Below are 15,895 nucleotides of genomic sequence, written 5' to 3'. Positions count from 1 at the left end.
CAAGGCAAACGCCCTACCCACTATACTATTGCTCCAGCTCCGCACAATGTAATTTCTGTGGAATAAGGATAAGAATACTGTTTTTCCAGGTCCCCCTACACCTCCAGATTTGAGATAAATAAATAAATAAACTGGATTTTTTTTTTTTAAGGGGGGGTGGTTTGGGCTACTCTCATCTGTGCTCAGGAGTTACAACTCCTGGCTCTGCACTCCGGAATCCCTGGCAGACTCCGGGGACTATATGTGACTCCGGGGATTGAACCCGGGTCAGCGGTGTACAAGGCAAGAGCCTTTCCCACTGTACCATCTCTCAGGCCCCTGGGAAAAAAAATTTTATTGTGCTCATAAATGCAGAATAGCAAAATCTGGTATTTCTGACTCTTTTCTTTTTCTTTTTTTCTTTTTGGGTCACACCCGGTGATGCTCAGGACTTACTCCTGGCTTTACACTCTGGAATCACTCTGGCGGTGCTTGGGGACCATATGGGATGCTGGAAATTGAACCCTGGGTTGGCTGCGTGCAAGGCAAACACCCTACCCACTGTGCTATCGCTCCAGCCCCAGTTTTGGTATTCTAACTGGGGTTGACCACTGTCTCTGGTCCCCTAAGGATGGGACACCATGATTTATAAAGTTCTTGGCAATCGGGTTTCAGGCATACAGTATTCTCATTCCTCCCCAGAGACTCCAGGATTCCTCCCCGCACCCTGACATTTGGTGTTTTTATTTGTTTCTGTTTTGTTGTTGTTTGTTTTGGGGCCACACCCGGCTGTGCTCAGGGCTTACTCCTGGGTGCTTGGGGGAGCGCTTGGGATGGCGGGGAATGAGCCCGACAGCCGCGTGCAAGGCCAGCGCCTTCCCTGCTGTACTCTCTCTCTATCCCCTGCAAGAGTTTGAATAATCATTGTTGTAGACATTTCCGTGTCGCTTTTGAAATGACATTTATTACTTTAAACTTCTTGTTTTGGAAAATCTCTGAAATGAATGCTTATAAGAAAAATGAATTAAAGGAGGTGTTATTTCTTGGTTTGGTTCAAAGCATACCCAACGTTATTTTTTTCTTTATAATTAATACGTTATAAACAAAAAAAGCAAACATACTTCCCTCTCTCCTCAGTTTCACTTTTTGGAATTTATCCTGTTAACATTAGTATTACATTGCCCTACACACATACTTTTAAAGATTATTTCGTCTTGTGACAGAAGAGCAGACTCAGGTATCTTTGTTTAAGGATGTGCTAATGTTTCATAATACATCAGTGTCATAGTCCTCAGCCATGCAAATCAACAAGCCTGGCGAGGGAGACTGCTCGCAGGACTGCAGGGCGTATTTCTCATGCAGGGGTCCCTGGGTCTGCTCCCCAAGCATTTCCAGGAGTTACCCCGCAAGAAAACAAATAAAAATTATATCAAGAATGAATAGGCTGGTTTAAATGTTGATTAAAAAGGGGCCTTCGAGCTAGGATACACAGAGTGAAGATACTGGGAAGGAGCCACAGAAAACTGGCGTGGCCTCCTTTGCCTTTGGAGAGTTAAACTGGCTGGGAATAGGGGTGGAACGGAAACTCTTCACGGTGAGTTCTTTGGGAGCGTTTCCACTTTGGATGAATTAAGTTTGAAAAAAAAAGTTCACAGGTTGTAATTGCTAAGCAAGACCGTAAACAGTGACAACATTCCGCTGTAATTTGGTGCAGGTATGTTTTCAGTAGGAGAAAGACGGGGGCAAACCTGACAGCTTCCTCTGCCAGGGTTTGTCTCCACGCCGAGTGTTCACAGACGCCCGTGGGCTTTGTTTTCCTTTGGCAGCACGCGTACGCGCTAGAACTCCTCGCTGACCAGTTGCATGAAGGGGCGAAAGCTCTTGATGTAGGATCTGGAAGTGGAATCCTCACGGCCTGTTTTGCACGTATGGTAAGAGTTTTACTTTTTCTTCTGGCCCCCCAAACAGCAGAGCAGCCTCTTAGTTTATTTGAAACATTTCATTAAGATAGCAGCCGGGATACATATCTTCTTCTTTTTTATTTTTTTTCTTTTTGGATCACACCCGGTGATGCTCAGGGGTTACTCCGGACTCTGCACTCAGGAATCACTCCTGGCGGTGCTCGGGGGACCATATGGGATGCTGGGAATTGAACCTGGGGCGGCCGCATGCAAGGCAAATGCCCTACCCGCTGTGCTATCGCTCCAACCCCCAATACATATTATCTTGAATTCCTCCCCCCCCCCCCCCCGCCCGCTTGTAAGTGATGGGAACTTTCAGATCAAATTGGCAAATTTTAAAAGGGGAGTTGGAAGGTTTATGTGACTTCTTGTGTACCTGGAGTCAGAGGCAGAGCCGATGTTGCTTCTGACAGACTTTTCCTCTGGATCTTGGTCTGACCAATTTCCTTTCACATGCTGGCTTCAAGCTCTTCCCAGGCGACCACAAGATGACTCCCTGTGTCTCCAAAACGGGGTTCTTCCAAGTTCTCTTCAGGTAGAAAATAATGGCCCTTAATCTCTGACCTCTCCTCCAGGTTTGCTAGGAATGAGGGAGGAGCTCTTGTCTACACTGAGAAAACTCCTTTTAATGCTAGTGGTATGTGGCCAGGGGCCGGCTGGTGGCTCAGAGGCTGGACACTGTGCCTGCAGGGGTCCTGGTTTTGGTCCCCAGCACCTCACGGTCTGTTTCCCAAGTACCCCTGGGAATGCCAGTGCCCCCAGCAGCAAAAAGATATAGTCAGCAATCATTGGGAAATAAACTCCTAGGAGGTGGGGATTCTGTCTTGATGTTTTGTTTTTTTTTTTCTTTTTGGTTGCTATATTCTTAGCATCTGGAACAGCATCTGGCACAGCATAAGGGAACATTTGTTTTAGTTTTTTTTGTAAGAGTTAAGCTCTCACTAATGAGGTGATGGGAATCTTTTCAAAAAGCCTAAAAATAGCATTTAATTAATTGGATATGTTCTCTCTACTTCACATATTTAGGCTTCAAATACTGATTTTTAAAAACTCATTAGATCTGAATTACCTTTTAAAAGTACTAATTTAAGTACCAGGAATTTTGCTCCATGAATGGAAGGCCAGCCACAGGCTCTAGGTGAAAAGGAAGCTCAGATAGAGAAGAGAGTACCAAATGAAGGGTGTTGTGAGGGTCCTCCCAGGGTGGGAGAAGCATGCTAAAAGTAGTCGATAGACCAAATATGATTGCCACTCAAAGCCTCTCTTGCAAAACACAGTACCCAAAAGAAGAGAGAGAGAACAAGGGGGAATACCCTGCCACAGAGGCAGGATGGGACGGGGGGGGGGGGGGGGAATGAGGGTGGGGGGGGGATGCTGGGACCCATGGGGATGGATGACGGGCACTGGTGGAGGGATGGGCACTTGATCATTGTATAACTGAAACCCAAGCACAAAATTTGTAAGCCTATAACTACCTCATGGTTTTTCACTAATAAAAAAAGAAAAAAAAAATAAAAGTACTAATTTAGATTGTTTTCATCATTTACCATGTGCTTGTTATTGTTCTGAGGGCATGTAAGGAATTTCTTTAGATCTCGCATCAACTTATATTTCCCCTTTTAATGTTGAGAAGTTGATTCATGGAATAAGTTGCTACTACTATATAATTAAAAGTAAGTTGATTAAACCCAGGTGATCTCTTCAGTTGTTTTTTTTTTTAATGCTTATTTGTTTTGGTTCTTGGGCCACACGAAGGGATACTCAGGGGTTACTCTGTCTCTCTGGTCAGGGATCACTCCTGCGGGGGCACAGGGGACCATATGCGGTACCTCAGATTGAACCCGGGTCCTTCTGCAAGTACCTGTCCACTGTACTCTCTCTCCACCCCCATCTCTTCAGTTTTTATTGTAATGAACATATTACCAATACACTTACTCTGGAGGCCTTTTTAATATGTTTCTATTTTTCACATACAGCAATTGAATTCCCACAATTTGTTGTTGTTGGTGTTGTTGTTTGTTTCTTAAGCCCTCCTGGCAGTGCTCAGGGGTTACTCCTGGCTCTGCACTCACTCAGGAATTACTCCTGGTGGTTCACAATATGGGATGCCGGGGATCAAACTTGGGTTGGCCACATGCAAGGCAAGCAACCACACCCACTGTACTATGACTCCGGTCTCTCCTCCTACAATTTTTTTTTAATGTAACATTTTAATATGTAAAGTCACACTTTTAGATGGAATTTAAATACAAAATAATTTCATTAATAACCATGCAAGGCAAATATTTTACATCCTGAACCCCTAAGTTACACAGTAATGTCTTGGACTTTAGGAAGAACAGCCATGCTGGGCTGGGGAGATGGTCAGCGGCTGGAACACAGGCTTTGCATGTGGGAGTCCTGGGTTTAATTCCCACACGGCACGTTCCGCAGCATTGCTGGGAATGTCCTCGAGCACTGCTGAGTAGCCCAAAACCAAAAAACCAAAAAAACCCCCAAATAAATAAAAAAACACAACACAACCAATCAGACATTGAAGTAATGTTTTTGAAAAATATTAAGAAAATATTCAGAAAAATGCATCATTTTTCTTACTATTATGAGTTTTTAAAATTTTTTTTCTAACTTCTAATTGCTGAAATATTTATTTCAGCATTAAAGAAAAGAAAGTTGTATTGGCCAATTAGAAATTGAGCAGTTACTATTCTAATTGGAGGTTTAAACTTTTTCTTGGATTATTTAGTTTCTTTCTGGGAGGGCGGGGGGGGGAGACACGTACCTCGTGGTTCTTGGAGGGTCGCTCCTGACTCAGCGCCCAGCCTTGCGTGCTGGGCCTCGAACCCAGGACTCCTGTGGGCAGAGCCTGCGTTCTAGGCTGAGTCTCTCCCTAGCCCCCGATCTTGTGTTCTGACCATTGTAACTGTTGTCCCTGACTCCAGATTAGTAAACTTATGATCGTTTCCCGAAACAAAGTTTCAACAATGAGTTCATAAATGATTCTCTTCCTGCAGGTTGGCTCTACTGGAAAAGTGATAGGAATTGACCATATTAAAGAGTTGGTAGATGACTCGATCAATAACGTCCGAAAGGATGACCCTGCGCTTTTGTCTTCAGGGAGAGTGAAGCTGGTCGGTAAGTATCAGCAGCCTTGCAAGTTCTCCTTGGAGATATTTTATCTTCAGAAAATCCTATGTAATAGTTGATATTTAGATGTGATTCTTGCCTTTATTTAATCATTTTTTTTAGCAATTGCTTTTTTTTTTAACTCCCCCTGAGCTGGTGTTCAAATTTAGTTTCTCACACATGGAAGGCATATGTTTTACCACTAGGTCTCATCCTGCCTCCATATTCACTCAAGTCCTAATTAAGAAAAGCAATTAACTCTGAAATGTTAGACCGGTTCCACCTTCACTGGGGTAACAGACTGTTTCAGAAAATGGTGATGCTGAATTCTTTCTCCATTGGTTTTTCCTATATATATTTTTCACTTTTATTGTAATTGACACTTTTTTTTTTTTTTTTTTTTTGCTTTTTGGGTCTCACCCGGCGATGCACAGGGGTTACTCCTGGCTCTGCACTCAGGAATTACTCCTGGCGGTGCTCTGGGGACAATATGAGATACTGGGAATCGAAGCCAGTTCGGCTGCGTGCAAGGCAAACGCCCTCCCTGCTGTGCTATTGCTCCAGCCCAATTGACATGTTTTGACATTGTTATTCTTCACTTAAACTTAATTGGAAGGGAAATAAATTTTAAGTGGCAAATAAATGGCACTCACCATCAGAGGAAAATAAATGTTAACATTAACAACAACAACAACAACAAAGGTAATAGCAAACTGACTTTACAGTGGGGGGAAGAGGGGAGGAGTGAGAAGGGCAGGGGTGTGGGGGAGGGGGTGCCGAGACCACTACCTTGCTGAGTAGTGCAGGGTTGTAACGTTGCATACACGAAACCTGTCATTAATAGTATTAAAAGTCATGGTGCCTCAAAAATAATCGAAATATGAGCAAGAAGTAATGTGTGTCCAGTATAAGAAATGTAAACGGTGCAGCTGTTGAACCTAGGAAAGAAATTTTTCTAAATTTTTAGCTTTATTAACAGTTGTATGACTGAATTATATATATAGCTTTCACAATTGATTCATACTGTTTTATAGGGTGTTTTTTTTAGTGATATTTAATAGACATACTTCCATGTGAGCACATTTTGCATTGTTGTGAAAAAACAAAAACCAGAAAACAGAACCAGACATACTAAAAGTGCGTAGAATATAACTCCTGGGTGGAGAAATGGTCCAGCTGGTAAGGCCTTGCCTTGCCTGCTGCCAACCTGGGATCCACCCACAGAGCCCCCCAGTCCTGCCAGGAGTCAGCCCTGAACCCAGACAGGTGTGGCCCAGAAAACAGCAAAACAAAACAAATCCACCCCAGCCTCCTGCAAAAAGAGACCTTGGCACAGGGGTCACGGCCACATGCTTTGCAGACACAGGACCGGTCCTGGCACTGCCTGGCTCCTCTCCCCTCTCTCCACCCACGGATGCAGTCCTGGGGGTGCCCAGCGTTACAGGGCCTGGCCACACCACGTCCTGGGATTCCAGTATTGACTCCAGACCCCGTTGGCTGGGCGTTGCCAGAACGGGCCCCAAGGTTCCTGGAATACCACCTGGGGTTCGCTCCCGGAAAAGCAACAACAACGACCCAAAAAGCCACATAACTTCTTCCCTTTTTTCTCATGATGATAAATTTATGCATTGTTTTTAAATTTTATGGTTTGTTTTGTGGCACTTGGGATCGAACCCAGAGACTCTCCATCTGAGGTTTATACTGTAGCCCTGAGCTGCATCTCCTGCCATGAGTATCATCATTGTTACAAACAATCACACTTCCCTCATTGGCATTTGATTTTGAGCTTTGCACAAATGAAACCATAAATTGTTTTTATTTTTAAGTGTTTATTTTTTAAATAAATGGTTTTATTTTGGAAATATAAGGGGTGTGGGTGGGTAGAAAGAGAGAGAGTCAGAGAGAATCAGAGTCACTCATAAAATAAAAGGAGGGAGATTATTTACCCCAGACTGAAAACTCGGTAATTCCAGAAGGATGTAAGACCTGCAGTTTATTTAAAAAAATTTTTTTTTTTTAATTTTTGTTTTGTTTCTGGGTCATACCTGGTGGTACTCAGGGCATACTCCTGGCACTGATCAAGGGTCAGTCCTGGTGGGACTCAGGGGTCCTGGTTGTTGAACCTGGGTTGGCCTGTGCAAGGCTAAAGCCCTACCTGCTATACTATTGACGGGCCCACACAGTTTATTTTTATTACTGTATAATGTTTCATAGTAAGAGCATTAGCATAATTATTAATTCTAGAGATGAATACTTGTTTCTAATTTGGGGATACAGTGCTTCTGTGAGCAGATACACACACACACACACACATCCAGGAACATAAGTAACTGTCACTGAAGCCCTCCTTTCTGTAAGCACATCCAACCTGAAATCAGGTTTATAGTGTGATGACTATAGGAGTAGCAAATCCTTTATAAAGTGACTGAACCAAATTTGTATTCCCATTAGCAGTGTGCCAGGGTTCCAGTTTTGGGGGGTTGGTTGTTTGGGCCACACCTGGTGGTGAGTGGGTGAGTGGAGGCTGCTCGTGGCTCTGTGCTCAGAGGTCGCTCTTTGAGAGGCTGGAGGTTGAACCTGGGTTGGCTACTTGCAAGGCAAGAGCCTTAACCCCTGAACTATCTCCCTTTCTCTTTTTTCTTTCTTTCTTTTGTTTTATTTTGGGGGCTGTACCCAGCGATGCTAATGGCTCACTCCTGGCTATGCACTCAGAAATCATTCCTGGCAGGGCTCTGGGGACCATAGGGGACGCCGGGATTTGAACTGTGTCGGCCACTTGCAAGACCAGTCAGTGCCCAAGGCAAGGGCCTTCCTGGTGTCCTTTTTTTAAAAAATTTCGTTTTCTGTTTCTTTTGCGCCACACTCAGAGATGCTCAGGGGTTCTTCCTGGCTCTTCACTCGGGGTTCACTCCTGGCAGTGCTCGGGGGAACATATGGAATGGCGGGGATTGAATGGGGTCAATCCTCATGCAATTTCCTGCAGATGGAGCATGCAAGGCAAGCTTTCTACCTGCTATCCAATTGCTGTGGTCCCCTGTCCTCTCACTCTCTCACCTGAACCCTTGCATTAGATTTTTCCTTTGGACTGCCTAGTGAGCAGTATATCTCTTTGTGGTTTAAATTTTGTATTTTTGTATTTAGGTTGAAAACTATTTCCTGTGTTTGCCGTTTGCATTTTATCTTTGGTGAAATGCTTGTTCAGATACTGAGTTGACTTACAGGACATCGAAATATTTTTGTCTCTGTGTATTAGAAATCTCTGTTCCAACTCCGGGGCATGACCTTTGGTTCACACATTGGTACTTTTTTTAAAAATAGAAGTCCTTCATCTTAATGCAGTTAGACGTTCCCCCTTTTATTGTTGTGGTTTCTGCTTTTGGGCCACACACGATGATGTGCAGGGGCCACTCTTTGCTCTGTGCTCAGGGGCCACGCCTGATGGTGCTCAGGTGACCGTATGTGGTGCCAGGATTCCAGCCAGTCTCACAGTTGCAGCCGTGTGCTAGGCAAATGTCTTAACCCTGCATGATCTTTGTTGCCTCCAGAATTATGAACATATGTGCCTATATTATTTCTTAGAAGATTTACATGTCTTCACATTTCTATTTTTGATTTTCCTTGTGGACTTTTTTTTGTGGGGGGGGGCGGGTGTTGGGACATCCACACCCAGTGGTAGTTGGGCTGTTTGTGCTGTGGTGCTTGGGAGCTGCCCCTGATGCCCGTTGGGCAACCCTGTGGTGCTGGGGGTGATCCCGGTACCCAGCCCCTTGAGCCAGCTCCCGACCTCTACTGCTTGAATTTTCTGTCTGGAATTTTTGTGCATGCATGAGGTAGTGGTGTTATATAAATGTCTAGCTGTTCCAGTATTACTTATTAAAACAAAAAACAACCCTATGCTCTCCTCCCTTTATGCCTTCTGTACGGTGGTTCTTTTCTGCACAGTGTTTTAAAGCATATTGGTTTTTCTTTCAGTGGGGGATGGAAGACTGGGATATGCCGAAGAAGCCCCTTATGATGCTATTCATGTAGGAGCTGCAGCCCCGGTTGTGCCCCAGGCAGTGAGTCGGGTTCTTCTCTGTGTTTGTGTGCTTTGTTCGACTGAGACCGAAAGATCTGTTACAGACGTTGACTTTGAGGTATTGTTCACGCTGTAGTTAGACTTTTCCACCACGTGTTTCCGTGAGTAGTCATTTTTATATACCTATCGTCCACATAATTCACGTGAAGTCCAGTCCTAAGCCCTCACCCCAGGATTGTGTGATTTAAAGTGCCATTTGGCCCCGTGAAGAAGTAGCACTAGAATTTAGGAAAATGCCTTTGAAATTCCCCAACCTTGGGATTTCCTTCAATTCTGGACTGGTGAGGGCGAGTGGGAGGAAACTGGGAGTGTCTGCTGCGGCCCACCCTCACAGAGCTTAAGCTCTTGGAGCTCCCTGTGGTGGGGAGGTCGGGAAATTAACGACATGAAGCCTTTGACTTATATGAACTGGAAAAACACCAGCGGCTTTCAAGGGAGCGAGAGGAGCTCGCATCCACGGGAAGGCCGGCAGGAATGGAACTCGGGCGGCCTGGTGGAGGGTCTCTGCAGGGCCAGGGGAGGGCGGCTCAGCATCATATATGCACAGTAAGGGAAAGGTCCGAGTGCCGCACGAGGTTTCCACATCAGGAAGACACTGGTGTTTGCGTCAGTCCTGTATAATCCGTGGCTGACCGAAACCTTAGCTTCCTGTGCCCGTGTTTGTCAGAGTTCTCGGTGGTGGCGAGGGGCTGAAAGTGACACTGTCTCTTCTGTCCTTTTCATCCACTTGCCAGCCTGCAAAGATTTCTTTTTTGATAGGTTCAGATCCGTCATGATGACTCTGAAAGTCGGGTCGTTGGTCTGCTTATTGCCCAAACAATTTAGGGAAGGAAAATCACTTACTCTTTTGACCCTATTTTAGGTTTTTTTAAAATTTTTAAAAAAATATTTCAGTTAAATTTTTTGGGCTTTGTTTTTGAGCTACCTGTCCAGTGGTGCTCAGGGGTCACTCCTGGCTTGGCTCCGGGCGGGGTGGGGGGGCCCTGATGGGGTACCGGGCATCAAACCAGCGTCGGCCGTGAGCAAGGCCAAGGCCCTGTGCTGACTGTCCTGTCTCTCCTGCCCTCTGGCCCTATTACTGGTTCAAGGACTGAGCCACAGACTTTGTACACACGTTGGTTTGTCCTTGTTTCCTTCCTGCCTCTCCTCGCTCCCTTTGTGGGTGTGCCTCCAATGAGCAGAGGGCGCCTGCCTGCGGCACTTGTGGGGGCCACAGAGGGTTGCCCTTACTGTGGCTGGAGCCCTTGAGGGGGGAGGATGATGCACGTATTCCCCGGGGCTCAACCTCTTAGTTGAGTCACGCAATTGTGGTTGTGGTACTACGGGGTAGTGCTCACTCACTTGCTCTGCGTACCTGGGCCCTGGGGATTCGTGGTGTTGTCTCCTTGTCTTTCAGGGTCACGCCTGGCAGGGCTCCAGCTTCTCTGTACTCAGGGGTCCCCGAGGTGCTCAGACCCAGCCCTCCTGCCTGCCTAGCTCCCTCCTGGCTCTGGGGATCGGAACTGGTGACCACAGGCTTGCCAGGCGGCATTTGTTCTTTTTTGGTGTTGCCTGGGGTTGGACTTCGGGCTCACACATGCAAGGCCAGCACTCTCCTGCGGCGGACATCGTCGAAATCACTGTGTTGCTCCGTCTGGTTTCGTTCCATTTTTTTTCCTGCTTACCCTCCTTAACACATTTTCAGTTGTTTTTTGCTTTTTGGGTCACACCCAGCAATGCTCAGGGATTACTCCTGGCTCTGCACTCAGGAATTACTCCTGTTGGTGCTCAGGGGACCCTATGAGGTGCCGGGGATTGAACCCAGGTTGGCCACGTGCAAAGCAAATGTCCTACGTGTGGTTCTACGGTCCAGCTCCCACCTCAACACATTTTAAGGGATTTTTCTTTCTCTTCTTTTTTTTTTTAAGGGGGGCGGTGGTGTGCAGCACCCGGCACTGCTCAGGGGTCACTCCTGGCTCTTCATTCAGAAATTAGCTCCTGGCTCAGGGGACCATATCAGGTGTCAAACCCAGGTCGGCTGTGTGCTGGGCAAGTGCCCTCCCCTCTCCGTACTATTTCTCCATCCCCTACCTGCAGCATTAACACGACGTAGAAAGGTCTATGTACAGTCACGAGTGAATGGTTTAGTGAACCCAGGGCATCACACACACAAGGCTCTGCCCTTGAGCTACGTCCTTGGTCCCGTAGTTTACGTTTAATTTTTTTCGGGGAGGCGGGTGTGTGAGAGAGGGACCCCTGGGAATGCACAGGGCTTCTGCCTGTGTGCTTGGGGTCACGCCTGGTGGTATTCAGGGACCATCTGTGGTCCTGGCAGTGGACTGCAAGGCAAGTGCCTTAAGCCCCCTGTACTGTCTCGCTGGCCTTTTAATTAATTTTTTTGGTTTGTTCTTGTTTTCTTTGGTTTCGGGGCGATGCCCAGCTATGGTCAGGGCTTATTCCTGTCTCTCTGCTCAGGATTCACCCCTGGTGGGCTTCGGAGCTTGCATTGCCAGGAATTGAACCTGGGTCAACTGTGTGCAGAGCAAGGACCTTCCCCACTGCACTAAACTTTGCTTCCACCCTCTTTTGATTTATATGTTTTGTGTTATTATTATTTAAAATCATGCAGCCTAAAAAATCTGAAAAAATAATTTGGTGGGGGGGGGTCGGTCTGGAGTTTTGGCCCCACCTGATGGTGCCCAGAATTTATTCTTGGCTCTGATAACAGTGCTCAGGGGACCGTATGCGGTGCTGGGAATTGAATGAGGGTTGGCTGCAGACAAGGCAAATGCCCTTTCCCCTGCACTATGTCTCCAGCCTTGTTTTCCTTTTCTTTTTTTTTTCTTTTTCTTTTGGTGACCCCACCTGACAGTGCTTGGCCTCCTGCCAGCTTGGTGGTTTGAGGGTCACTCCTCATTGGTCCTTGGGGACTGCGCAGTGCCCAGGCTTTATCTGGGAGCTCTGCAAGCAAGCAGCTGCTCCACCTTCAAGCTGTGTCCCTGACTGGAGGGCTGGAATTAAGGGAAGGCTCGAAGTCATCGTGAAGGGCGTGGCCTGAGCTTAGGAGGTGCAGAGCCATTTGGGGGCTCTGTACAGGTTTGATTCAGTTTAATCATGCTGGAAGGAGCGATCCAGTTTTAAAATTGCAGACTATGGCTGCCTTTGTTTTCTTGTATACCACCCCTAAAGGAACTCAGAAAGCAAGGGAAGAGTCAGGAGATAACTCAGAAGGGGCCGAAGCACATACTTCGCATGCAGAAGGTCTAGGTTTGTTGCCTGGCACCAAAGGCTCCCCTGAGTACTGCAGGGTGTGACCCCAAAAAGCAAAACTCAGAAAATTACGAGAAGCAGACTCCATTTTCCATTATCTCGGAGGGGTGTATGTGGTGTGTGTGTGTGTGTGTGTGTGTGTGTGTGTGTGTGTGTTGGTCAGGAGATGAACCCAGGGCATCATACATGACAGGCACATGTTTTTCCATGAGCTGCATCCCCAGCCTTTTTTGCAGTATTTTTACTTTACCTACAGTTCTGAACTCTGCCACATGGGAAATAAAGTGGATGGAGTAATGGCGGCCTCCGGAGAGTGGAGGAAGCAGAACCAATGAGAATACAAGCGGGGCAGAACAGTGTGGAAGGTGTTTGCTGTGTAGTACTTTGCAGAGGCTGAGGAATGGGATGCATCGGGATCTTGGGAACAGAATCATGGATCTGCAGAGGAGCTGCTTCTTGAAATTTTAAAGGAATAGTGATTAGTCTGAAGCTCAAGTCAGAAAATTTCCCTGGATTACAGGACATGATTCTGTAGTTTAAGCAGATCTGCTGAAGGTCCTTTATAATTGCAAAGAAGAAGAAAAAAAACAACAGAAAAATGATATCACTATGAACTCTTCAAATACCAGGGGTTAAGAAAAGATTCCAAAACCTTCTAGAGGGCCAGAGCAATAGTAAAGCAGGTAGAGTATTTCCCTTGTACACAGCTAACCTGGGTTTGATCCCTGGCATCCCATACGGTCCCTGAGCACAGCCAGGAGTGATCCCTGAGCATCGAGCCAGGAGTAAACCCCGAGAACATCTGGGTTTGCCCCAGAAAACAAACTGAAAGAGAAAAGCTTTCAGTAAAACAAAAAGCCTATCGTATATTAAGAATTAGTAAACAAGGGCCGGGGAGATAGTAGAGTAAGTAGGGTGCAAAGTTTGCCTTGCATGCTGCCAGACTGGATTCAATCCCTGGCATCCCATATGGTCTCCTGGGCATAGCTAGGAGTGATCCATGAGCATAGAGCCAGGAGTAAGCTCTGAGCACAGCCAGGCTGTGTCCCAAAAACAAAACAAAACAAAAAAAAGCTTCCAGAAAAGCAAAACATATATATACACATATATATATCTGCATATATATGTGTGTGCATATATATCTGTATGTATATATGTGTGTGTATGTGTATATATATATAAAGCTCCCAGAATAACAAGACATATATATTAAGAATTAGTAATCGGGCTGGAGCGCGAGTACGGTGGGCAGTGTGTTTGCTTTGCATGCTGCTGACCCAGGTTCGATCCCCAGCATCCCATATGGTCCCCCAAGCACACCAGGAGTAATTCCTGAGTGCAGAGCCAGGAGTAACCCCTGAGAATCTCCAGGTGTGGCACAAAACCAAAGAGAGTCGGTAATTAGAATGGCATTCCATCTCCAGAGTAGCAGCAATTCTAGAGGGGCACGCTGTCTGCTTTCCAACTCTGAGTTCTGTCCCCTTACATGTTGCTTAATAGGTAGAGCTTATTAAATTTGGGGACAGCAAATCTTAGTCCTTCTCCTTTAAAATATTCCATGCATCCTTTTACAGAATGCTTCTGGAGTATCTCCTTTTAGAGCAGGGAGCGAGACAGTAGGGGTCACCGGAAAAGGGGGAAGTCAGAGTGGCCTTGGGCAGGAGCGGCCGCAAGCGCCCAGTCTTCCTGCAGAGGAGAGTCAGGAGGGGCTGGGTTCGGCGCAGGGGCAGCATTGCCAGGGACTCTGTCTCCCTCCCGCGCCTGCACACGTCCCAGGGGTCCGACTGTGGAGAATTTCATGGAAGTTGTTGAAGGGTGTGAAGATACGGGCAGTTACAAAGGAGCTTAAGTGAATTTAAAAAGGAAGAAGAGAGGTCTCAGCTTGTAACTGCAGGGGAAAAAATTACTGGTTTTTTTTTTTTTTTTTTTTGCTTTTTGGGTCACACCTGGTGATGCACAGGGGTTACTCCTGGCTCTGCACTCAGGAGTTACTCCTGGCGGTGCTCAGGGGACCATATGGGATGCTGGGAATTGAACCTGGGTCGGCCATGTGCAAGGCAAATGCCGTATCCGCTGTGCTATCGCTGCAGCCCCTGGATTTTTAATAATTTTAAGAAAATTGGGCAGAGGAGTTACTCCAAGGGCCAGCACATGTGCTCTGCACGGGGAAGGTGGGTTCTCCTGCGGGCAGAGCACACAGTGCCCACGCCCTGCCAGTAGGGTGCCGGTCCCCTCTGCTCCCCTCCAGGAAAGCGCAACAATCATAGAACCTGGTTCAAGCCACACAGACACAGACTCACAGCAAGCGGTTTTAATCAAGCATGACTGCCTTAGGGGAGGGGCAGAACACACAGAGGACAGCAGGCAGGGCAGCTAGCATAGAATTGGGAATGACAGAGCAGAAAGTGGCCCCTAGTCTCTGCCCGTAGCATGACCTGCGACTCTCCTCTTTCCTGGACTCTCCTTACGTTTCTCTACATGAAGCTGTTTTACTTAAAGTGAACTGGAGGGCATGGTAACAGATTAGATCATAAAAATCCCCTAAATAATTGTGTTGGTAAAGTACGGATGCCAACTCAGCCCTGATGACAGGTGTTTGGTTTTTGTTTTAATAACGTTGTATCAAATAATCATGTATATCTAAAACTCATTCCATGTTCGATGTTGATTAAATTAAAAAATAACAGACATGTTTTAGAAATAGAATGAAAAATCGCAGACGGGGTTGGGTGACCTAGAGGCTGCCTCGCAGGGGTGAGCCCGCAGCGGGGAGGTGCTGTGTCCAGTGGCACAGCCACGGAGACCCTGAACCCCAACAGGGGGTGGTCCCTGGTGTCATGCAACCAAGAGTGTGAGCATCAAAGTCAGATGTGCAGTCCCACGTGTGACAGCGGCAGTGGAGGGTAGGAAGAGGCAGTGAACGTGACGGCCAGCGATTGCGTTTGAGTCCTAGAGAGTTGGTGTGTGAGGGCGTGCTCCGGCTGAGGGGGTCTCCGGTACTGCACGTCCCTCCGAACATAAGCCCCCAAGCCCCCCGGGTGCGACCTTTAAAAAAACAGAAGACTGGACTCAGGGAGCAAGATAGGGGTGGCGGAAGACTGTTTTTCACTATAAACCTTGACTTCTAGGAAAAAAAGAGCTCAGAATAATTAGAAGCGCTACTTTGATAAAAACGAAAATGGGAAAAATTAGACTTACTGACTACCCAGATCACGGTGAGCTGGAAGGCTTCGTTCAGGTCAGAAGATAGTTTAACCATGTTGTCGACAGGGACGTGAGTCTCCTTCCTTGGCCCTGGTGCTGGAATGCTAAATCCAGTCACAGCCCAGGGCCACCTCTCTTGGACTCAGTGAGTTCCCAGCTCCTGCCCTGGTAGGGTCAGGCTGCTTTGCTGTCTTTCTGCACTTTCCTCTGCCTCCTCTTCCTCTTACACCCCCGGAGCTTGAAATAAAGGCGTGGGCAGGCAGGAATTTTCTGCTTTGCTTTTGGCTTCTCCCGGGGGATA

At 46.8% G+C, this 15,895-nt stretch overlaps 1 protein-coding gene across 3 annotated transcripts in view; it reads left to right on the top strand.

Moving 5' to 3' along the window:
- The window catches only part of PCMT1 (protein-L-isoaspartate (D-aspartate) O-methyltransferase), a 43,197-nt gene that overhangs the window by 19,868 nt on the left and 7,434 nt on the right, over positions 1-15,895 (top strand). For all 3 annotated transcript variants that reach the window (XM_056126029.1, XM_056126028.1, XM_056126030.1), the window contains exons 4-6: positions 1,806-1,910; positions 4,952-5,072; positions 9,036-9,121. In XM_056126029.1, coding sequence (XP_055982004.1) covers positions 1,806-1,910; positions 4,952-5,072; positions 9,036-9,121 — 312 coding nt within the window. The remainder of the gene's footprint in view (positions 1-1,805; positions 1,911-4,951; positions 5,073-9,035; positions 9,122-15,895) is intronic.

This window comes from Sorex fumeus, unplaced genomic scaffold (assembly GCF_029834395.1).
Source record: "Sorex fumeus unplaced genomic scaffold, SorFum_2.1 ptg000061l, whole genome shotgun sequence".
In the NCBI taxonomy this organism is placed as follows: Eukaryota; Metazoa; Chordata; class Mammalia; order Eulipotyphla; family Soricidae; genus Sorex; species Sorex fumeus.
This window is presented reverse-complemented; position numbering and strand designations above follow the sequence as displayed.